The sequence below is a fragment of the Mesoplodon bidens genome (assembly GCF_964165515.1).
Source record: "Mesoplodon bidens genome assembly, chromosome: 3".
NCBI lineage: Eukaryota > Metazoa > Chordata > Mammalia > Artiodactyla > Ziphiidae > Mesoplodon > Mesoplodon bidens.
In genome coordinates, this window is record NC_138178.1 from 117,621,667 (window position 1) to 117,647,144 (window position 25,478).

Here is a 25,478-nt window from a genome sequence, read left to right on the forward strand (position 1 = left end):
TCTTTTTTCTTTATCTGCTCTGTGGTAGTTATTTCCACTATTTTATCTTCCACGTCAGTTATATGTTCTTCTGCCTCAGTTATTCTGCTACTGATTCCTTCTAGAGAATTTTTAATTTCATTTATTGTGTGTTCATCATTGTTTGTTTGCTCTTTAGTTCTTCTAGGTCCTTGTTAAACGTTTCTTTTATCTTCTCCATTCTATTTCCAAGATTTTGGATCACTACTCTGAATTCTTTTTCAGGTAGACTGCCTATTTCCTCTTTATTTGTTTGGTTTGGTTGGTTTTTACCTTGCTCCTTCATCTGCTGTGTATTTCTCTGTCTTCTCATTTTGATTAACTTACTGTGTTTAGGGTCTCCTTTTCACAGGCTGCATGTTCATAGTTCCCATTGTTTTGGTGTCTGCCCCCAGTGGGTAAGGTTGGTTCAGTGGGTTGTGTGGGTTTCTTCGTGGAGGAGACTGGTGCCTGTGTTTTGGTGGATGAGGCTGGATCTAGTCTTTCTGGTGGGCAGGACCACCTCCCATGGTCTGTTTTGGGGTGTCTGTGCCCCTGCTATGATTTTACGCAGCCTCTCTGCGAATGCGTGGTTTGTCTTCCTGTCTTGCTAGTTGCTTGCAATGGGGTTTCCAGCACTGTAGCTTGCTGGTTTTTGAGTGGAGCTGCATCTTAGTGTTGTGACGGAGGTATCTGGGAGAGCTCTTGCGGATCAATATTACATGGAGCCAGGAGGTCTCTGGTGGTCCAATGTTCTGAACTCAGCTCTCCCACCTCAGAAGCTCAGGCCTGACAGCTGGCCAGAGCACCAAGACCTTGTCAGCCACAAGCTCAGAAGAAAAGGGAGAAGAAAAAAAAAGAAAGAAAAATAAATAAATAAATTAAATAAAATAAATTTAAATATTAGAATAAAAAAATTTTAAAGGTAATAAAAAAAGAAGAGAGCAACCAAACCAATAAACAAATCCAACAATGATAAAAAGATCTAAAATTGAAACTAAAGTAAACTTATAAATTAGAAACTAGTCAGTCACATATAGCAAACCTCAAGTCCACAGTTGCTCCCAAAGTCCACCGCCGCAATGTTGGGAGGATTTTTTGTCTGTTCAGTTTTTTCACGGCTGCATGGAGAAATTTTCCTTTCGCTTCTTTGTTTGCACAGCTCCTGTGGTTCAGCTTTGGATTTGGCCCTGCCTCTGCATGTAGGTTGCCCTCTGACATCTTCTCTTCACCCAGACAGGACGGGGTTAAAGGAGCGGCTGACTAGGAGGCTGTGTCTCACTCAGGCTGTAGGGAGGGAGGGGTACAGAATGCAGGGTGAGCCTGTGGCTACAGAGGCTGGCCTGACATCGCAACAGCCTGATGCATGCCCCCCGGGACCGTGGCAGTGGCAGACTGCACAGGCTCCCGGGAGGGGAGGTGTGGATAGTGACTTGTGCTTACACACAGGCTTCTTGGTGGCTGCAGCAGCAGCCTTAGCGTTTCATGACTGTCTCTGGTGTCCATGCTGATAGCCGCAGCTCGCACCTGTCTCTGAAGCTTGTTTAGGGGATGCTCTGAATCCCCAATCCTCGCACACCCTGAAACAATTGTCTCTTGCTTCTTAGGCATTTCCAGACTTCTTCCCAGATTCTCTCCCAGCTAGCTCTGGTGCATTAGCCCCCTTCAGGCTGTCTTCACGCAACCAACCCCAGTCCTCTTCCTGGGATCTGCCCTCTGATGCCCAAGCCTCAGCTCCCAGCCCTCACCCATCCCAGCGGGTGAGCAGACAAGCCTCTCAGGCTGGTGAGTGCTGGTCGGCACCAATCGTCTGTGCGGGAACCTCTCCGCTTTGCCCTCCGCACCCCTGTTGCGCTCTCCTCCATGGCTCCGAAGCTTCCCCCCTGCCCACACCCTGTCTCCGCCCGCGAAGGGGCTTCCTAGTGTGTGGAAACTTCTTCTCCTTCACAGCTCCCTCCGAGAGGTGCGGGTCCCATCCCTATTCTTTTGTCTCTGTTTTTTCTTTTTTCTTTTGCCCTGCGCAGGTACGTAGGGATTTTCTTGCCTTTTGGGAAGTCTGAAGTCTTCTGCCAGTAGGTGTTCTGTAGGAGTTGTTCCACATGTAGATGTATTTTTGTGGAGGAAGGTGATCTCTATGTCTTACTCCTCTGCCATCTTGAAGGTCCTCCCTTGGCATTTATTTTCTTTTAGCACTTTGAACATATTGCAATGCAGTGTCATATAGATTCCTCTTTTTTTTAAGTGAAAAAAAATCAGTGGTTAGTCAATGCCTTTGAAAGTAATGTGTCTTTTTCCTTTGGTTGCTTTTAAACTTTTCTCATTGTCTTTGTTTTTTAAATTTTTATTTATTTTTGGCTGTGTTGGATCTTCATTGCAGTGCAAGGGCTTTTCTCTAGTTGTGACAAGCGGGGGCTACTCTTCGTCGAGGTGCATGGGCTTCTAATTGCAGTGGCTTCTCTTGTTGCGAAGCACAGGCTCTAGGAGTGTGGGCTTCAGTAGTTGTGGCATGCGGGCTCAGTAGTTGTGGCTCATGGGCTCTAGAGCGCAGGCTCAGTAGTTGTGGCACACGGGCCTAGTTGCATTGTAGCCTGTGGGATCTTCCCGGACCAGGGCTCAAACCCATGTCCCCTGCATTGGCAGGCAGATTTTTAACCACTGTGCCACTAGGGAAGCCCTTCTTATTGTCCTTGGATTTCAGCAGTTTTGGTATATTGTGCCTAAGAGTGGTTTTCTTTTTACTTATTGTGTTTATGATTCATAGACTCTTCAGTGAGCCATGATCTTTCCAGCTGTGATTTTGGATGAAAAATCAGCTATTCATCTTATTGAGTATTCCAAGTACATGATGAGTTGCTTCTCTCATACTGCTTTCAAGATTCTTTCTTTGTCTGTGGCTTTCACCAGGTTGATTATAAGGTGCCTCTAGATTTCTTCGAATTTATGGAATCACTGAGCTTTTTGGTTGTATAGACTCATTTCCTTCATCAAATTTGGGAAACTTTCAACCATTACTTTTTCAAATGTCATTTCTGCTCCTTTACTATCTCCTTTCCTTTTGTGACTTGCAATGTATGCATATGTTGGTATGCTTGATGGTGTTCCAGAGGTCCCTTAGCCTTTTTTTGTTTTTTCACTCTGTTTTTCTTTCTGATTCTCAGGCTGGATAATCTGAATTGACCTTACTTCAAGTTTCCTGAATCTTTCTTTTGCCTTCTCAAATCTGTTGTTGAAACCTAGTGAATTTTCATTCGTTTTTGTAGTTTTCAACTCCAGAATTTCTATTTGCTTCCTTTTTTTCAATAATTTCTCTATCTATCAATCTTGTTCTATCTATCAGTATTTTTATTGATACTCTCTATGTGTTGAGACATCATTCTCCTAGTTTTCTTTAGTTCTTTATGGTTTCTTTTAGCTATATGAACATATTTAAGACAGTTTTGTGGGTTGTTTTGTTTTGTTTTGTTTTTTGTTTTTAGCTGGGCCAAATGGCTTTCAGGATCTTAGTTCCCTGACCAGGGATCGAACCTGCACCCTGGCAGTGAAAGCACCGAGTCCTAACCACTGGACTGCCATGGGTTTCCCAAAGATAGTTTATTTAAAGTCTTTTAAGTTGATTTTAAGACAGTTGATTTTAAGTCTTTGTCCAATGTCTGGGCTTCCTCGGGGATGGTTTCTATTTTTTTCTTTTTATCCTGCGAATGGGCCATATTTTCTTCTTCCTTTGCATTACTTGTAATTTTTTGTTGAAAAGTAGTCACTTTGAATATTATTATGTGGCACCTTTGGATATCAGATTCACCTCCTCCTCTTCCAGTGGTTTTTTTTTTTTGCTGCTTCTTGTCATTCATGTAGTTTGTTTAGTGACTTTTCTGAACAGATTTTGTAAGTCTGTATTCTTTGTCATGTGTGGCCACTGAAGTCTGTGTTCTGTTACCTTGGAGTTAGCTAGTGATTTGACTAAGATTCCAACTAAACCAACCAATGAAACAATCAAAAAAACTCTCAGTGTTTGCAGATTGACTCTCTTTTGGGGCACTCCTTGAATACTTATCCAGACAACTTCAATGCCTTAGCTTTCATGTCCGACTTGCACAGAGCCTGAATTAACCAGAGGTGAAAGCTAAGGGTCTTCGTAGGTCTTTTCTGTGCATGCTTTCAGCCTTGGGTTTGCATGTAGCCTTTTAGATTCCCTACAATATGCAGAAACTTTCTAAAGCCCTCATCCCCCTGGTATCTCTTTCTCCACCTTCTTTCTTACAAGGGTTTTTGGTTTGACAATTGCCTGCCCCAACTGTTATCCCTTGTCCCAAGTGGCAGCAGCTAATATATTTGCCTTTAAATGACTTTGATAAATACCATCCAGGAAGTCACATTAGCCCTGGGAAAGCTCTAAGGCAGTCAAAACAAAGGGAAACATTTGAGCCAGTCTTTCAGTGATCCACCAGACAGGTCAAAACTACACAGCTACAGTTCTTTGAGAATAAGATTTGTATTGTTCCCTCTGGTACTAGTAACCTGCATCAGGAATGCAGGTTGTTTTCTTCAAGGCCACCATGGGTCTAGGAAGTTGGGGAGGGAAATCGGGTGAGTTAGAACACCACAGAGCTCTCTTACCAAAATTCAGCAGCTTTTCCTCCTTCATTAAGTATTACCCTGGTGATTCTAAGTGTTTAATTAGATTCTTAATTCTTTAATTGCTTCTGACAGTGTTTGCCTGCTTATTCATTGCTATTGTGGAAAGGTGGAGTTTTGGAGTTCCCTGTTCTACCTCTTTTGCTCTACTCTTATCTCCCAACTCATTTTATCATTGCATCAACTTTAACTTAACAATAATGTTGGTGATAATAAGAATCTTTATCTTTTGAACTTAATGAAAATGTCTTTGACGTTTACCAAGAAACATCACAGTTGTAATTTTTGAGCCATTTATTCTTTAATTATTTCAAGGGAGTATCTCTTTATTCCTGTTTAAATTTTTTTCCTATGATCTACGTATAAGAATTTCATGGTAATAGGCTTTCTAATTTTGAAGGATAAATGCCTCTTGGCCATCATAAATTTTTATTTTTTTAATTTTTTAGTTTTTTTTTTTTTTTTTTTTCATTACGCGGGCCTCTCACTGCTGTGGCCTCTAGTGTTGCGGAGCACAGGCTCCGGACGCGCAGGCTCAGCAACCATGGCTCACAGGCCCAGCCGCTCCGCTGCATGTGGGATCTTCCCGGACCGGGGCACGAACCCATGTCCCCTGCATCGGCAGGCGGACTCTCAACCACTGTGCCACCAGGGAAGCCCCAATCATATATTTTTAGATAGAATATTATTAAACAATACTGAATTTGCTTTGTCTTCACTTTCTTTAAGAGCTTTTCATCTATATTCATAGTAAGATTGTTCACTAATTTCATAGTCAGATTTTGATTTCAGGATTTGGCTACTTTCTCAAAATGAATTAAGTCTTTCATCTTTTTCTTTTCTTAGAAACATGTCCTTTAGAATTCGATAATTTTTGTTCTTTGAAAGTTTGAAATAACTTACTTCTAAAATTATCTCAGCTTGCAGCCATTTGAAGGGAGGGCAAACTTTTTTGAAGCTCTTTAAAAATTCATCCCTAGTTATTGTTCTATTCTGGTTGTCTACTTCTTTACTTAAAGGGGAATTACTTGCAGGAAGGCATCAGATTAGTTGGAGAAGAACAGAAGGTTAATTCAAGGTGTTATAATGTGGTGTTATCTTATGGGAGGCCTTATATGTGTTTTTAAAGAATTCAGCCTTATCCCATTGTCAATAGGGGGCTGTTGAAAGTTTTTGAGAAAAGTGATCTTTATTAGCTGATGATCAAATCTCATCACTCTAGAGATAAGAATGGAATAAAGTAGTAGCCCAGATGTGATCTGATGCGGATCTTCAGTATTGAGGCAGTAGAAATGAAAGAAGGAATGGACGCAGAAGTCAGTGTGTTTGAGGAATTGACATGACTTAATGGCATCCTACAAAAAATATTAGTAATGCTTTATTCTGTAAGATTTTAAGTTCAGAATCATATATATACTTAGAAATAATTAGTAATAGTCTTTAGCAATCAGAAATTATTAAAAATAAATGTAAGATTCTTATATTCATTAGAAACTACATAAGACATTTCTTATATGTGGGGTAAAAAAATATTTTGCTCCACGATAAAATATCCTGAGTCTTAGGATGCTTAGTGCTTTTGAAAGACCTCTGTTACTTGCTGTACTCTTTTTTCCAAATTACCATTGTTTTCATACTATAACCTTTTTGAACATCTATTTTCCTCCCCCTGGATTTAACTTCTTCAGAGCAGGCAACCTACTAGCTTATTCTCCTGTTTTTCCTTAATTGTCTTTTTTATTTTAGCTGTAAAAACTGATTTGTTTTACATTATTAAGTGATCGAAAATGAGATTTTCAGAGTTGATACAGGTCAATGAAAATTTCAAAATTGAAGTTAGAAGTTAATGGAAATAGAATTCAACTCATAAAACTGATGCAATAGCTTTTACCCTTGCAGATAGAGCAGCCTCCCATTTTTGGGGGTGTATCTTCAGTGTATCTTGGATGCCTCATTTATTTTATTGACACACTTCTCTGATAAATGTAAGAAATATAGTAATAATTATTAAGCATATATATAATTAATATATAATATCAATAAGCATAAAGTATTTAATTATATATTTATATATTTATTTATACATATAATAATAAAGTATTTTATTATATATTTACATATTTATTTATAAAATGTCCATATCCTTTTTGCTATTAACATTATGACTAAACTTTCCTGGGAAGCAAAGAGAAATAATCACAAGTTGTTATTCAAATATAAAATTAGTTGTATAAGTTTGCCAAAAAGAGAAAATTTATATTTTGCAGTACATGTTAAAATGAATTTTTTTCTTTTTCTAGGACATACCGAGGGAGAGTGTATTTTAAACGGCACTTTCATAAGCAAGCAACTCAAGATCTTTCTACTGCAATTCACTTAGATCCTAATAACTGGTTAGCATTGTATTACAGAGCCTGCTTATTTAGGAAGAGTAACCCTCTTAGAGCACTGCAGGATTATAGTGTTTCAGGTACTTCACTTTTAATGGCAAATACATGGGAATTTAATCTGAGGTTCAGCAGCTCACTTTCATGGAGTGGAATACTAATGTGGGATGACTAATGTAATATGTACATTGTTATACATTTATATATATGTACTTATATATATTTATATAACATATATATTTATTTATACTTAAAGCTACAATAATTTAGCTAAAAGTGTTTCTAATATTCCCTTTTAGTGTGTATGAGTGTGTGTGTGTTTATGTGTGTACAACTGTGACAAAAAGAGAATATCATATCAAAGAAATCTCTTTCTATATATGAAGTTCTGAGGCTATTTATGGAAACCCAGGCCTATTTCTTAGTCGTCTTGCTAAAATGGCAGTGATTTTTCCTGGTGGGCTATGTCCTACTCCATAGACCCAGCCCATGGATTAGTCAAATTCAGAGTTTTGTAACCCTTAGACTAAAAATGGGCTTTGAGAATCCTCAGTAAGAGGATGCCAACAGCTAAAACTGGCCATTTCCCCTTTACCCTGTACCAGTGCATTCTTGGTATATGAATATGTCCACAATTCTGGGCGTAGAATAAGTGCTCAGTAAACAGTGTCCAGCTGAATAAATTAGCCTATCCTGACTGGCAAATTCTAGCCAGAGTCCAACACTCCAAACGTGGCTGTGTTCACCTGGGTGCAAAGTGCTAGAATCCCAACAGATGAGGCAGAATCTAGAGATTAAGGAGACCACTAGACTCCTAGGAAGAGAATACATAGCTCCTCAGGGGAGGCAATCTAAGATGATTGTTTCTCCTTTCTTTTCCTTTGGCAGTGCTTTGCATCTTGTGGGATTTCAGTTCCCTGACCAGGGATTGAACCTGGGCCATAACAGTGAAAGTGCTGAATCCTAACCGCTAGACCACCAGGGAACTCCAAAAGATGATTGTTTCTTGATATCTCTAAATCTATTTGCCTTCTGAGGTCACCCTTCCCATGAATATTCAAATAAAATAACTCAAAGCCCATCCTGTGCTGAGAGGAGTCTAGTGCCCTCCCTTCTATTTCCAAGGATTCCTAGAAGAGAGAACTGAGGATTCCTGTTCAATTCTCTTGGAATCTTTATACCTAATTTCTGCTGTCTGATTGAGCCTCCATTTTTGTTCACCAGTTCACTGCTCATGGCTACCATCTGTTACTAAATGTTTTACGGTTCAGAGGATAAAGTTAGCACAGATAATTTAAATTTGAAGGTTAAACACCCTTATTTCTGTAAGTTTATCTTTTATTGGTCTCTGTCAGCCCTGTCCATCTGCCATCTGGCTAAACCCCTTTCTTCCTGGTCTTCCTAAAAGCTGCTTTCTCGTATTTCCCTCTTCTCCAAGTTTTGGGCTCTTCACCCGCTTTTTTCTAGGCTATCATAATAATACAGATCCTTGTTATTTAATTATTCAGAGCAGACCACCTTTATTTTAGCCTCAATCTTTTCCTATAGGTTAGCCTAAGGAGTTTTATCTTTCACAATCAAAAAGGACCCTCAATATATTTTTCTAAGCTAATAATAATACCTAACATTCATTAGGCATTTCACTACTTGCCAAGCACTATTCTAAATGCTATATATGGAGTGTCTCAATTACTCTTCAGAATAATGCTATGAGGTAGGTACTATTATCATCCCCATTTTACTGATGAGAAAACCGAAGCACAGAGAAAATAAGTAATTCTAATAGTTTTGTTTCCTCAAGAAGAATGTTTCTCGTATGGACACCAAGTGGGGAAAGCGGCGGGGGGGTGGTGGTGGGGGTGGTGGGAGTGTGAGGAATTGGGCAATTGGGATTGACATGTATACACTGATGTGTATAAAACTGATGACTAATAAGAACCTGCTGTATATAAAAAAAATAAAATAAAATTCAAAAATTAAAATAAATAAATTAATTAAAAAATAGAAGAATGTTTCTATTTTTCTAGAGCAACCAACTAACCAACTGCAGCTATTTTTCTCCTTGCTAGACAGTCATACTGTGAATTGATTAGTCAAATGGCCTTCAAGTGATTACTTAATCTGTATGATCACTGCTTATACTAGGAATACTTCCCCAAATCTAGTATTATGCATATTTGTGTCCCAGGCTGTGAACATTATGTACATTTTTTGCAGAACTTTCCCTTTTTAGCTTGAGAAGCTTGGGCGATGTGGATCAAATGTAAAAATCTCATCTACTTCATTGCATGTTTTTGAAAGTTGAGGGGGAATCAGCAAGTGAGGAGACACGAGATAACCTCTAGACTGCTAGACTGGTCACTGATGAGAGCCACATGCCTGGAGTCCTGAGAGGAGGTTATTTTTGCCACATGCTTCTGTTCTTTGGGATATGCATAGTCAAGTTGCCTGCCTTAACTCCAAGGTCTGCTTGCAATCGGAGTAGCCTCTTTGAGCTGCCCTTCCTGGTTTATGTGTATAAGCCTGACCTCTGCTGTCTGTCCCAGTCTGCGTTTGTACCAGAACCTGTTCTTTGGCCAGTAATGATGCCTTCCTATCTTCCAAATAATAACAAGCCGTCAAGGGCAATGGCACCTTTCTGACTGCAATCCACTGCAGTGGATCAGAGGTTAGATTCTAGGCCCATCTTTGCCATTGATTTGCATGGTCACTGTACCTGGCCCCTTTGGACCTTAATCTCTTCATCTGTAAAGTGAGTGGACTATCCTAGATTAATACCAGGATTTCTTCCAGCTCTAATGAGTTTGTGAACCATAATAGTCACATTGTTCCTTATAAACAAATACACTTTTTTATGTGAGTACTGTTTTTTACTCACCAAATAAGTACATTCATTATAGATATGTTTTATTTTATGTAATGTTAAAAAAAATAAGAATAAGCAGTAGGAAGGGGCATAGGCTAAAATATAACTCAGATATGTTTGTTCAGAACCTGAATAAGATATATACCTTTATTTTTAAGCTCTCATAAATGATGGCTATGAGAATCTTAGTTGTTTTCTACATCGGGGCATACTCTATGCGAATCTAAAACTTTGGTTGCTGGCAATTTGTGACTTTGAAGCTGTTATTTCTCTAGAAAGGTATGTTTTCCCTTTTATTCTTACTGATTTCACTTTTATATAAAATCAAGAAAATACCAAGATGAAAGAAAAAGCTTTCTCCCCTCATCAATAACCTTGTAAAAATGAGACTATTATGAAGTCATCCTAGAATTAGAATACTACCTCGGAAAATAAGATTACTTCTAAAATAAGAACTATTCTCAATATCTGTTTGCCTCAGATGCTTTTGCAAACTTTAGAGATTGAATGGGTTTGAGAGGAGTTTAAATCCAAGGATAGCAAAATCAACCAGTAATTAAGAGCAGTTTGGGGATGCCCAGGTTAAAACTTTTTGAAGTTAAGTTCATGGAAAATTGTCATCAAGTTTTAAAATAATGGCAAAATATTTGCTTGATATGTTGTTGCTAGGCACAGTATACGACTCAGTGGGAAGAAATCCTCTATTTAGAACTTCTGGCTACATTTTGTTTAGTAAAGCAAAATAAAAAAGCAAATACCATTAGAACACAGGTTCAGGAAGGAACAGACTGAAAGTTACATACACTAGTCAGAAAGCCAGGCTGTAAAAGGTAGAATTTAATTAAATAATTCATCTTCTTTCCAAAGAAGTATTCTTTAAAATGGAAGGTGTCAGAAAGAGTAACAAATCATGCCCATTCTGTGCCAACCGGCAGACTGCTTACTTAGCTTATTTAAGGTAAACTTTGAACTTGACTTGGGAAAAGTCATGGAACATGGCTCCACAATGGCCACAGTGGTTTTCTTTGGGATATTTTTGAGTCAGGAAGAGAAAGAAATGAGTTTCAGGTGCAGAAAGCCAGAAAGTGGGCAGTTGGCAAAAGGGTCAGTGCTTCTGTGCAGTTGGGATACAGAATGTGTAGTTTCCTCATTTTGAAATAGAGGCATGGAACAAATAATTTCTAAGGTTATTTCTACATTGAAAATTGTTTGATTCTAAGAGAGAAAAACAACTTCTATTTGATATAGAAAAGCAACTGGGTTAATACCTCTGTGGAGAGGATTTTTAACCCTAAGCCTCGAGAATATTGCTCTTTCTCACTGTTCCTCACCCTTTCTCTTGGCGAATATAACATAGCTTGAGGCAAAAACTTTTGAGTTGAGGAAAACTAAGCTTGTTATCCAAGATAAGTCAAGATTAAGTCAAGGAAGAGTGAAGTATTGCTAAGAGTCTAGGAGACTTCAGGAAATCAGTTCCTAGGACAGACTCTACAAATGTTTATTCCTAACTAAGGATTTCATAAAGGTGTTTATACTTTTTAATAGAAAATATTTAACTAATTCATTTTGCTTTAGGAAAACATTGAGAAAGAACCCTGGTATAAATTGATGTATGTATTTCATTAGGTTCATTTATAATTGGAGAACATCTGGAATAATTAAAATGTCTAAGAATATTTTGCTTTCTCATTTTTTTAGAACCATTATTTTGGCTTATATAAATATTGGCCTCATATATCTACTACACCTGGATAACTACATTGAAGCCACTTGGTATTTTTCTGAGGCTATTAAACTTGACCCTATGTATATTCAAAGCTATATTTGTCGAGCAGAAGCCTATCATAAGGTATTTAAGGTTTGAGAACTTTGATTTTTTAAAAAAGTTTTAATTTTTTGAATATTTGTTCAATGTAATTTAAAATATATCAATGTATTCTTTTTCAGCTAATTACAGAGCCTAATGCATTTATAAACAATACATATTAGATAGATATATTGATAGTTAACTATAATTACCCACTTAAAAATCCTCTCCTGATTAGGTGTGAATTTTTGTCTTTTTTTAAAAATAATGCCTGTTTTTTTTCTTATTACAAAAGCAATGTATATTTACCACATGTAATATATGTATGCAAATAAGAATACATTAAAAACCATCCATTATTTCATTCTCTAGAGATAACTACTGTTAACATTTTAGAGTCCCATCAGTTTTGTGTGTGTGTGTATGAGGAGTGAGTGAATGGGTGAGTTCATAGAATGAGATCTGTGCATAGAATGGGGTCCAAATCATTCACACTTTCCTTTAAATTTTGTTTAAAATTTACGAGTTATTTAAATTAAAAAAATAATATATCCTTAGTGTAAAATTCAAACAATATAGTAAATAATAAGAGCTCTCTCTGACTCCAACCAACTTGGACTTTCCAGAGATAAAGACTGTTAGCTGTTGTGTCTACCTTTCAAAATAGATATTCCCTTGTACTGCTCCATCACTAACCGTCCTGTCCAAGACACTGATTTCTCACCAGAGTTATTGCAGTAGCCTCCTGGTCTTCTTGCTTCTGTTCTTTATTCCTTTTTGATGGGTTTTCAAAACAGCAGCATAGTGATCCTGTTAAGACATAAATCAGGTTATTTCACTTTGCCTGGAACCCTTCAATAGCTTCCCTTTGTGCTCAGAATAAAAGCCAAATCTTGCAAAAGCCAAAGGCCTACGAGAGTTCATGTGAACTGGCTCCTTGTTACCTTTCTGCCCTCGTCTCCTACAAGTCCTCTCCTCATATTGGTTTCAGTCAGGATAGCCTGTTGTGCCTGTGGAAAACAACAACAACAAATAAAGCTTCAAAACTCACCATCTTAAAATAACAAAGGTTCATTTCTTGCTCATACTGCATGTCCATTGGGAGTTTGCTAGAGGCTCTGTTCTCATTGTCTTCATCTCAGGATGCAGTGTGACTAAGTCCTTTCCTTCCTGATGATGGAAGCAGAAGACCCTGGGGCCATTTTGGTATTGTCCCCAGGGCAGGTTTGCTTTTGATCCCTGTTGGGAAGGGGTGGGGAGTGTGTGTGGCCCTTTTGCTTCACTCCCTGTTGATGGAGCTGAGGCCTTATGGGGAAGTTGGAATTTCCTCCAAGCATATTTAGAAACCAAAGCACCAGCATAATATCAAGGTGTAAGGACATATATTCAAAGACTCATTGTTCTGAGGAGACAAAAACCTCTTCACAGTAATGGTTGAATAAATTATGTTGTATTCACACTATAGAGTATTATATAGTCAATAAAAAGAATAGTTAGAATTATGCCAGGTGATTTGGAGGGGTTTCCAAGAGATATTCTAGAACAAGATTTAGAAGACTTTAAAGTGTATACAGTATGATCCCATGTAGGTAAAACAATGACAAACCAAACCCTGTGTATGTATATAGAAGAATACATATGCCTACAGTGTGGGTTTAGGCTCCAGGGTAAATCCAATCTAATGCTACCTGGAGAAGTCCAACCCCAGGAAAGCTTGTAAAGACCAAAGAGTGAGCTTCCATCATTCCCAGTCAGGGTTTCCTCAATGCATAGCTATGTATGATTGGAACCAGATGGAGCAATGCAGGCATATGAAAGGTGGTTTATTAATTACACCAACCTGATCAGGGTTAGCTTGAGAAGCAGCAGGCCTGAAGTTCCACAGTAATTCTTAAATTTATTTAAAAACATCTCAGACTCCCTCCTTTTGAATTCCCTCTTTTTTTTTTTTTTTTTTTTTTTTTTTTTCTTTTTGTGGTATGCGGGCCTCTCACTGTTGCGGCCTCTCCCGTTGCGGAGCACAGGCTCCGGACGCGCAGGCCCAGCGGCCATGGCTCACGGGCCCAGCCGCTCCGCGGCACACGGGATCCCCCCAGACCGGGGCACGAACCCGCACCCCCTGCATCGGCAGGCGGACTCTCAACCACCGCGCCACCAGGGAGGCCCCTGAATTCCCTCTTTTGACTCCACCCACTATTTCCTCCAAACACTTTGTACCATTTTAAGGGGTATTGTCTACTTCCATGCACAAATGTTTTGATCACCATGTCAGCATAGTAAGAGGAGTCGTTGTCCCAGGTTCATTTTGCTGGGATGTGTTTAGTTCCCCCTTTTGTAATATCCCCAATGTTTGTAAAAATTTGTATAAATTCAGATTATGCTCTGTAACCAGTATTAAGGAAAGAATCATTGTTTACTTTTCATTGTATACTGATTTTAAACAGATATCTTTTTCATCATTGTTGTATTTTGTTTTATTCATTCATTTTGCTCATTAAGTGCAAGCTTGTTTTTCCTCTCTTATTTTTAAGTGGAATTGACTTTTACTTTTTATTTTACATTCCTTTGCAAGCTAGTTTATTAACATGAGTAAAGTTTGGTGTAAAAGGTGTTATGGTTGAGGGAGAAAAACTGAAAAGCTAAACAAAAAGGAAAAACAAACTAGAATATATGATATAATCATATTTATTTAAAACTATATATTTGTGGATCTGTGTAATCATTCTTCAAATTTAAAGATAATTTAAAGAAAAACAAAAGACTTTGCTTCATAAATGTTTTTTTAAACTTCTCTGTATCCCACTTGCTTTGATGATTCTTAAGAAACACATGTATTAGGAGAGATTCCTGCAAATTTTCTGTATTGAAGGGTGGGAGGGAATAACTATCAGAAAGGAAGCAATCAGTATTATTATGAGCTAAGTTTCTGTTTATCACTTAACAGTTGCACAAATTGAAAAAGGCAGTAAGAGAGTTATCTCGTGCTATCCACCTTCAGCCAGATGGAATCCAATTATATATAATAAGGTATGTGCATAGAAATAGAATTCTTCTTGGGATAACTTAGTATCTGAGCTAGCTGTTGGAATCCTGAGTTCTTTCTTGATCCTTCCAGCCTCCTTGTTTTACATTTAATCTCCCAGAAATGGCCATCTCCAAACCAGCAAGTCAGATATAGTTGTTTTTGTTAAACTTTAAGATAATTCATAATATAACAGATCTTTCCCTTTGTTCTGTCCTTGCATCAAAACACAACTGTCTGTGTTTAAGTTCTTTGAGGCCTCTCTAGATTACTGGTTAGATAGTTATCACAGATCTCATGAAAGTAAGGTAATATATTTTGATTGTACCCAGAGGTACCAAGTATAAACCTCAGATAATTCAGTGAAAAAAAAAAGATACATTGAATTGTATTTCAAATGCAGTAGAGCTTGCTATAAAAGGACCCATTGCAAATTATGAGTTATCACTACCAAAAATATATTATAATTACTAACATGGGAAATGGATTTACGGAAAATGGGAAAGTGGACTGGAACAATGCTTTCTGATAAGGTCTTGCTTGTCTTTTAATTCTTGAACCACATTTTAACAATTTATATAAATACTTCTCCATTTGTATGCCCCTTAAACTGTGTTTAGCTTTTAAAATTTCTCAGCAACGGAGTATAACTTTTTAAATGCCGATAATTACAAAAAGATCTGACAATTTTTCTTTCAGCTTCACATTTCCTAAATTGTTTTCTTCTCACATCTCCACGTTAATTGGCCTATGTAGACTTACATAAAATATTTATAATTTTCATATTGTTTTTGTCATAAATAAGTATGAATAAATATAATAAGTATGAATAAATGTATTATAATTTAAAATTTTAAATAACTGAGTATAAAAAACTTTATTTTAGAAAAATTATTTTTAACTGCTTAGAATTAAAAAGCTGTTATTTCTTCCAGAGGACAATATCTTCTTAGGATGAAGTGCTATGATCTTGCAAAGTTCACTATTTATCAAGTAGCAGAAATGACCGAAGGTAAATATAATCAATGTAAAATTATAATATTGTCTTAATTTAAAAAGAAATACTTCTTTAAATTTTTTATACTATTTTCAGAAGCTCTGTATAGATAGCATGAAGGGTTCACTTGAAAGTCAAAGTTAGATTTTGAAACTAAAACTTCAGTTTCACATGTATGTAACCAATTTGTAAAATGCTTCATAGCCTAGTGAATTTTGTGAGAGAGATTATTATAGGAAATACCAGGCTTATGCTGTTATTTTTTGTTTGTTTGTTTGCAGTTGGAATGTCTTATTGTTTGTTGACAGTAAATAGATTTTAGTATCATATTGATTTATTAATTCATATTGTAAAAATAGATTATTGAATTGCTTGATTGTCTTAAAATAATTATATTCTAAGTCCTAGATACTTGGCAAAGTTATTGATAAATTTTCCTTTCCTTTTAGGTCTCATTGAGTTGAGTCCTGTACAGCAAGCACTCATTTATTCATTTTGTGAGAACCATGACAAGGCCATTCAGGTCTTAGATGGGATCACTTTGAATAAGCCTGAGGTCACCATGTATGCTCTATTAGCAAAAGCTCAAATGAAGGCCAAGAGGAACAAGGTGAAAAGTCTTGAGTAACGTTTACTAAACCTATTAATGGAATTTTTATATTGTGCTTGGAATTACTGCTTACATATATATATATATATATATATTTTTTTTACAAAACTAAATCATACCATTTATTTATTGATTCTTCTGTTAATTAATACTTGGGTTGTTTCCTTTTGTTTTTTTCCCACTTAAGAGTAAGGGTAATATTCTTTTTCATGTTTTCTGTTAACATTGATGATATGTAGAGAATGTAAATGTTTAACTTTCAAGAAAATGGCACATTGTTCCATAGGGTTGTACCAATTTATTCTCCCACCTGTAGTGTATGAGTATTCCCATTCATCTCCATCCTCTACAATAACTGGTGCTGTCTACTTTATTTTTATCAGTTTGGTGGATAAAAACTAATGTCTCATTATGGTCTTAATTCACATTTCTCAGTTTGAGCAAAGGTTGAGGTATCTTTTTATATGTTTATAGCCACTTATATTTCCTGTTCTGTCAATTTGCTGTACACATTTTTTTTGTCTTGTTCATGTTGATTTTTGGCATTGAAAAAAATAAGTCCTGTATATTAGTCCTTGGTTTGTTACATGTGTGTCATGTATCCTCTTGCAATTTGTGGCTGGTTTTAAAATTTTCTTCATGATGTCTTTTGATGAGCAGAGGGTCTTAATTTTAATGTAGTTGAATGTATCTTTTTTTGTTTTATTGTCACAGCTTTAAAAAAATTCTTGTTTAAAAATTCCCTCCCTACACCAAGGTCATGAAGATATTTTCCCATATTTTCTTCTAAAAGTTAAAAAATTCTGCTTTTTTCATTTAAGACCTCACTCTACCTTAAGTTGATATTTTTGAATGTGAGATAGTGATAAAATTTCAATTTTCCCCATATGGATACTCAAATGTTCCAGTATCATTTATTGAAATGTTCTCCTAAACCAAAGATCTGAAGCAGTACATCTGTCCTATTATAACCTTTCATGTATGTGTGGATCTGATTTTGGGCTCTCTATTCTATTCCTTTGGTCAATTTTTCTAGCCCTGGCCTAATAGTACAATGTTTTAACTACTGTTGCTTTATTGTAATTCTTGACATCTGGTGGAGCAAGTTGCCACACCATCTTCTTCTCCAGGAAATTCCTGGTTATTCTTGGGCCTTTACTCTTCCAGCTGGTCAAGATTTTAAATTCAGCTTGTCAAGATTCATTAAAAACCCTGCTGGAATTTTGATTGAATTGTATTGAATCTCTAGATTATTTTAGGGGGAATTGACACCTTTATGATATCAAATTCCTTCTTTGGAATAATCTTAAATTTATTTTAACCTCCCTGAAACCTGAAGTCACTTTTGATTGGTTCCCTCTTCTACCCAATCAGTAGTCATGCTCTCTTGGTTCTACTTTCTAAATGTCTCTCAAATCCACTTCCTTTCTCTATTTCTCTGGTCATTATCCTAGTCCAGAACATGTTTGTATTTTGTTTGAATTATATAATAGTGTTGAACTCTTCCAAGCTTTTCTCCACATGGCTGCCACAGTACTGTGTTTGGAATGTACATTTGCCCTACGAGAGCGTCCACTACTATTTAGAGTAGTGAAGGAAAGAGAGGTGGGACATCAGCTAGAGGAGGAAGTGTAGATGTGTTCATTTAAATTTAAATGTGATGGAAGACTTTATGGACTCCAGGAGGCAATGAAGGGGCAGAGATCCAAAAGCAGAAGGCGGGACAGAAGGAGTTGGGGTCAAGGGCACAGCTTGAGGAGTTAGCTCTGAAAAGAAGAAAGGAAACCATTCAAAGACAGGAGAAAAAAAGATGGAAATGCAGAAGATATAGAGACTTTGAGAAGTAAAAATGAGGGGAATTGAGAAGGTGATGCATTTTTTTCTATTGCAAAGGCATGTGCTGAGAGTGAGGCTGGAAGGATGAATGTTGAGGTAAGCTGTAGACATGTGATGTAAACTAAGGGTGGGCACAAAGGACACAGCATATCCAAGTTAAACCTCATTGTTTCTTTAGCAATTTAATATAATTAAGAAAGTGGACTAAAGAGTCACAAGTAGCTGTATTTCTATATATTAGGTAAACACATTGAGTAGCTAGTTATGAAAACACATTCCTATTTGGAAAATTGAATTTTTTTCATTAAGAGTTTCAACTATTTTGACAGAATAGTTTAAATGGGTAATTTTTGATGTTAGTTTATTTTCTGGTGTCAATGGAACCCCCTTGAGAGCATAGCAGGACAAAATAAAAGTTGATTAAAACAACCTCAGATATTATCAGTGGAGAACTTTTACTACCTAATAGCTGCCCAGCATTCCCTTCAGGAGAATTACTAGGAAATTGGTCATAAATTGGTCTATAAATTTTAGTCTTATTTAAGACTATGAGAAAATACCCTTTAGAATTTGAAATTATAGTTCCAAAAGTCCACTTGTGTAACCCTGCTTACGTACCTGCCTGTAGGATAGGCACCTGGGTGGGTCAGATTTCCTGCCTGTCAGAAGTCCTGCCTCTTGGTGCACTGACAAGATCTGTGTCTTTACCAGGTCTGTGTGTCCTCTTGTGAAATGAGAGTAGGGCTGTGTGCTCAGGATTCCTTTTAACATCTAAGGCTGTTGTGTTAAATAAATATTAGAAAGAAACATTCCCTTCCCTCTCTTTTTTTAAAAATCATTATAGGAAGCCATGAGAATGTTTAAAAAGGCGCTGGATATCTTTTCTCATTCTGATAAAGGACGAAATGTCGTAGCAGCTTCATCAGACTGTCTGTATCACTTGGGTCTTTGTTATATGGAGGAAGGCAACTTACAACTGGTATTTTGTGTATTTAAGAGCATAGGTATTTTATGGTTTTAGAAATTGTTTCCTTGCATTCAGTTCCATTTCTGAAGGCTACCTAAACAGTGAGTGACTAGACCAAAGCTTCTTATAAAGCTTGGCTTACTATAGGCAGTCTGCACCCTGCAAAACCTACTACATTGTTTTATTTATTCAAACATTTTATTGATGCTTGTTTGTCAACACTATTCAGAAGACTAATGCATGTTTCCCACTAAACAAATTTAATTGTAAGAAATTATTATATCAAAATTTCATCACATTAGTATAAATTTACTTATTAAATTGTAAGTACTTTATATTGAGTGCTTCAGTGTAATGTAGAATAAATGGAAAATGATTAGGACACTGATTTCTTTTATTGACAACTGAGCAATTCAAATCAGAATAAAACCAGATTCATTGAAAACCAGTTGATTCAATTATTACGTATTTATCCAGTATTTGGCTCTTTCACACAATTCTCCATTTCAAAATTTTCAGTGATATGATAAATATGTATTTTCCATTGGCTATTTCTGAATATTCCACAACTATACACACACACACACACACAGACACACACGCCATTCCAGTCCTTATATTCATAGGGCTGGACAGTGTCTGAAACTTGCATCTTCATAACTTTAAAAAAGAGTTGCACTTGATTAGTTGTTCCATTAAGAAATTACAATAAATCTAAGATTAATTACAAATATTTTTCATGTTTTTAGCCCTTTTGGACAAGCAGAGGAAACCTAACTTTGCTTTACAATATTAGGAAAAATTTTGGAGTTCCATTGCTTTGAAATTTTTTAACCATATATCTGCTGGCCCACATGGAAAATAAATGTACTAATTGTGATTTCTTTGAAGAAACAAAATAGGAAGAATAATGATTAAAGTTACACCTCTGAAAGTATTGTAACAACATGGATTATGCAGACATTAGTCTGGGAGTAAGGGAACCTGTAAATTATAATAATAAATCTGGCTTGTTCATAAATTTTTTTTGCTCCACAACATTCGCTGGGAGAAACATATTTAAAATGACCAAAAACTAAAATGAAAACTTTTCAACAATAGTTATATACTGTAATTTATTAACATTTTAAATTAATACATTCTACTCACTACATGATTTGCTCTTCTAGGCTTTTGATTCTTTTACAAAAGCTGTGAAAACAGATCCTGATTTTGCAGAAGGCTTTTATCAACGTGGGCTTTGTAAAGTAAAACTCCACAAGGATAGTTCAATCCTGGATTTTAATCGTGCAATTACCCTTGATCCAAAACATTACCAGGTATTTAACTGAACAATTTCAGTGGTTTGGAAAGTGTGTTAAATTTGCTAAAACTGTTAAATCTTTAAATGTTATTGTTATTAGTTGGCAACAGTCAGTTAGTTTTACCTACTTTTCAGCAGTTTTAATAATCCATATATCTGTATTTCCCCCTTGAACTAAAAATATGATTTCCAACAGGGAAATTATATAGGTAAAAGTGCTTCATGAATTGTGGTGTATACAAATATTGTAAATATTTTAATGTAACTATTAATAATTATTTTATATACTATGTTATTAATTTTACTTCTTGTTTCACTGTCATATTGATTCCTGCCTCTTAAGAGACTAGAGACAACACGAAACCCAATAGGTGAAACTCCATTGGATCTTGATTTTAAAAGCATATGAAATTTGAATATGGATGAAATATTAGATGATTTTAGGGAAATACTATTAATTTTCTTAGATATACAGTGGTAGTGTGGTTATGTAGGAGAATGTCTTCTTCACAGAAGATGCATACTGGAAGACTTGGGGTGAAGTTTTATGATGTCTACAACTTATTTTCAAATAGTTCAGAAAAAGATACAACAAAATTGAAAAATGTTAATAATTATTGAATCCAGGTGGTAGGCATATGGGTGTTTACTATTCTTTCAATTATTCTGTATGTTTGAAATTTTCTTAATAAAAGAGAGTGACAAAAAGTCTATATTTTATACCATCTTTGGGTGGCATAAATTTGTTCCAGCTACCATATATTTTGGTAGAACTGATACTTTTACTAAAATATCTGTTACTGCTTTCCTCCTCTCTTTCTCTGAAAAGGCATATTTAAGTCGAGTAGCCTACTATGGTTTGAAAGGCAGATACTCCAAAGCAATCTTGAGTTGTAATGAGGCCATCAAAATTTATCCTCAGAGTGTGCGTGCCTACATCTACAGAGGAGTTCTGAAATACTACAACAAGGTAAGGCATTTCCTACCTTGTTCTCTGGCATTTTAGAGTGGGTGGCTGCTCAGGTGCTAAGGAGGGACTCACTTCCTTTTTTTCTTCTGTGAGAGGAATATTGCATGGTACGAAGGCAGAACTACATAGAAGGTGTTACACTTTGACAGTACATCAAAAGGATTTCAATTCATAATTTTTCATAAAATGGTGATATTTATTTTTGACATTTGCATTTTATGTAGCACTGATTATGTATTTTTATTAGGAAAGTAATATTCATTGTAGAGAATTTGGAAAATACAGAGCGGAATAAAGGAGATTAAAATCACCTGTTTTGGGGGAGGGTGGGAGGGAGGGAGATGCAGGAGGGAAGGGATGTGGGAACAGATGTATATGTATGACTGATTCACTTTGTTATAAAGCAGAAACTAATAAAAAAAATCACCTGTTTTCCCACCATCAAATGGTAATTCCTGAGAGCATTTTGATGTATTTGAATTTTGTCTTTTTTTCCTAATAAAATATAATATATACTTTCCAAAATTGTGACTATGCTACTTACATAATCTGTGTTGTGCCCTGCTTCTTATATTTAATCTTTGAAGATACCATTTTTAATGGCTGCATAATATTCCACCATAGTGTACTTTTAACCACTTTATTGTTGGACATTTGGATTGTTTGAAATTTTTTTATTATTTTACTATTTTAAATAATACAGTTATACACACAGAACAAAATCATTACTTGAGTTTATGGTTCCTAAATGGAAATTACTGGGCGTAGCAACACTATCGATACCTGATGCTTCAAGGAATACTTTTTTTCTCCCTGTGTTTCTTTTTTGAACTTTCTCTGTAGCCATTTCATATGAAATATTTTGCAAATAATACCTTAAAGCAAAGGTGAGACCTTGTATTACCTGTTAATTCCATGAAAATTACTATCTATATAAATGGATGATCTAAGGTATCAGAGAAGCATCAAAGAGAAGCAAAAGAGAACATGGATAGAAAACATGATGATTATGTGATATGACAGTGAGAGTGACAGAAGCAAGCAAGCTCTGGTGAATGTTTGCTGGATGAATAAGGCTTGCTTCTCTTTTATCCATAAGAAATTTAATTTTTTCCTTGCTATATAGCAACAATGGAAATAAGATAATCATTTAAAGTTGTTTATATATTGAATTTTATTTGCAGGTGAGAGAAACTATAGCAGTTCCTACCAAGGGACCTTCTTAATTAATTCTGTGAAAGATTAGCTTGATTGTCTTAATTTCATGGATGATACACAGAATGGTTAAATGAGTATTCCCAAAACTCTGATAGAATCAAGAATTTATTTTACAACTAAATTTCAGTCCATTATGATTAACCCTTCTCACTTAATTATTTTTTCTTTATAGACTTATAAACTAGCGATTACAGATTTAACTACAGCTATCAACATGGATAAAAACAGTTATATAGCATTTTATAATAGAGCATTATGTTACACCAAGATAAATGAACTTCAAATGGTAAGATGACCATCTTAGTAAACAACACTTTAAAGCATTTGTAAACTTATTTAAAGCATGTGTAAAGTATTTTCTTATTATTTTTGTTACAATTTTGGAAAAATAATTCTGTGGAAATACACATAAAACTTGAGAAACCAAAGAACCATTTCAAAGAATATTTATTTTCTTTTTAGTGCTTACCAAATTTTCTTATACAATTTCTGCAATGTCAAATGAAAACTTAATTTTACAATGCTTATATAAACATTTAAAGGCCATGTAAATTTAAATGTATTACATAATTCTCATTTGAGAAAATGTTTCTACTGATAAACGTGTGCAGAATTTTTAAGCAGTGATCACTAGCAATATGGTTTGCTTCAAAATCTCAACATTAACTACAATAGTTTGTGGAGGTATTTTTTTTACAGTGGTCAGACCACAGATGCAGCAGGGAGTTTTGAGTGATGGTTTCCAGCTCAGGGACCAGTGACCAGGATTGTCTGTGCGTTTTGAAGGCCTAACTGATGGCTGCAGCAAACCTTTTTCTCTATTTGTCCTGATGCAGATGCTACCAGTGTAAGCCCTCTTTTATATTTTTAAATCTTACCCCTTCTCCACTCTCTCCTTGTTGGTTTGGTTCTTTTCCAGTTAGGATCCCTCACTGGGGAGCAGGTCAGTAGTTTCTTAGTGTTTTGTCCAATCTCTTGCTTCCCTTTGTGCTGTCTACTTGTTTCCCTTTCCTTGTTTCTCTCCACTTCCATAGTCAATGAAGCATTCTTTAAAAGACTGCATCATGTACCTGCTGCTGTGTGTGGGCACACTCCCACAATTTCCTGGAAACTTGGAAAGTTAAATCTGTTTAAAACATTTAGAAATTTAGTAGTTTATTTGCTATGGAAGGAAGAAGTTGAGAAACATTGTTTCTAAGAGGATGTAGAATTCCTGGTAACCGGATTATCAGGTTTCCTCCAGAAATGTTGACAAATGAATAACTAATTTTTAACACAGGCTGTTGTAAACCATTCTAGGAGCTAATTAAAGGATCATTTATCAGAGTAACCTGCACAGCAGGTATCTTTGACAGCTCCCTCCCCACCCCGACTCCTGCCTCTTCTGGGTAACACTGAACTGCAAACAGTGGTCTGGGTGGGGGCAGGGAACTACTATCTTTGTTATCTCTGATATGTAACAGAGCTAGTGCTCCATGAATAAAGAAAACGAAAAACTACCTAAATAGAAACCTAACTAGAATAAGAACATATTGGTTATTTAGAGCTGCCAAGTACCCAACGCTTTTCATTCAATGGGCTCCTTTTACAGTTGAGGAAATGAGGTTAGAAACACATCCAAGTCACACAGGGAATAGGGACCTGTATCGGTGTTCGCAAGTTTGTTTGCTTCTGGTTAACAGTCTTTAGGTGGCTTTGTGAAACCATCTGACCTCCAGCATGTGGACCAGATGTCATTTTATAGTGTCACCTCCTCCCTTTTGTCTACCTCCACCCGTTTCTCAGCATTCCTCCCATAACAAGACTGAGAAAACCCAAGTACTTTGTGCAGAAAATGCACTCCCAAGATATGATTTCATAAAAACTAGAAAAGGTGAATTCTGGTTCCTATCACCTTATATTAATAAAAACAGTAACAGTTACCACTCATTTAGAGCTTATTGTGTGACAGGCACTGGGCTAAATGCTTTACCAACATATAATCAAAATATTTTAAAGTGGACTTCTACAACAATATGATGAGTTATTAATATCCCATTTTTGTAGATGAGGAAACTGAGGCTTAGTGTTAAGTAACTTTCTCAAGGCTGAAAGGTTAGTAATAATAGCAGAGGCAAAACACAAAGCCTGCTCATTGTCACCTTCACGAAATCTTATTTCCCAGCTTTTGCTTCCTCTTGTGTCACATATTCAGCTGCTTAGTGGATTTCTAAGGCATCTTGATATATATACAGGTTTTAATTCTGTGATTCTGTGAAAGGAAAATGGCAAACATTCTAGTTCTGTTTTGTTTTACAAGTGTTACAAATTATTTTTACAGCCTTGTCAATGTTTATTTATAGTTATGCCACAATATACATATAGGATATTTAATTGTACAATTCTTTTAGATGCTTGAGTGCCCAATCATGAAACAGTAGAGGAGAACCACTAAGCAAATAGTAAAATACTATTTTATTTGCATTTTCAGTTAGCATGTGCTACAGGCATATATGATATGATTTGGGCCTTTTCTGATGAAATTATATGGCTCTTTGGGGCAAAATGTTCAGAAGGAAAATGAATTAAGAGATTCAGCTCCAGCCCAAATTTGAGATGCTTCTAGTACCTGGTACAGAGTAGATGACCAGTAAAAACTTGGCTGTTCATTGAATGAAGAAAAAAAAAAGATAAAAAATGGAGAGAGGTCCTCTGAGTTGATTCTCAGCTTAGACTAATATCTTTAAAAAAATGAGAATATTGAAGTAATATTCCAATAAGTACTTATTTGTTAGTTTTATTAAGATCTGTTTTCATTGCTTTATGATTTATTCATTCAACAAAAATTTATCAGATGCCTAGTATGTGCAGGCATGGTGCTAGTTAC

The 25,478-nt window shown here is 36.0% G+C and overlaps 1 protein-coding gene across 1 annotated transcript in view; it reads left to right on the forward strand.

The window, feature by feature from the left end:
• The window catches only part of LOC308614409 (tetratricopeptide repeat protein 6-like), a 66,098-nt gene that overhangs the window by 9,452 nt on the left and 31,168 nt on the right, over positions 1 to 25,478 (forward strand). The window contains exons 3-10 of the mRNA XM_081228832.1: positions 6,930 to 7,099; positions 10,041 to 10,161; positions 11,581 to 11,731; positions 14,634 to 14,716; positions 15,647 to 15,723; positions 16,158 to 16,318; positions 18,999 to 19,133; positions 22,785 to 22,898. Of these exons, the coding sequence (XP_081084958.1) occupies positions 6,930 to 7,099; positions 10,041 to 10,161; positions 11,581 to 11,731; positions 14,634 to 14,716; positions 15,647 to 15,723; positions 16,158 to 16,318; positions 18,999 to 19,133; positions 22,785 to 22,898 (1,012 nt within the window). The remainder of the gene's footprint in view (positions 1 to 6,929; positions 7,100 to 10,040; positions 10,162 to 11,580; positions 11,732 to 14,633; positions 14,717 to 15,646; positions 15,724 to 16,157; positions 16,319 to 18,998; positions 19,134 to 22,784; positions 22,899 to 25,478) is intronic.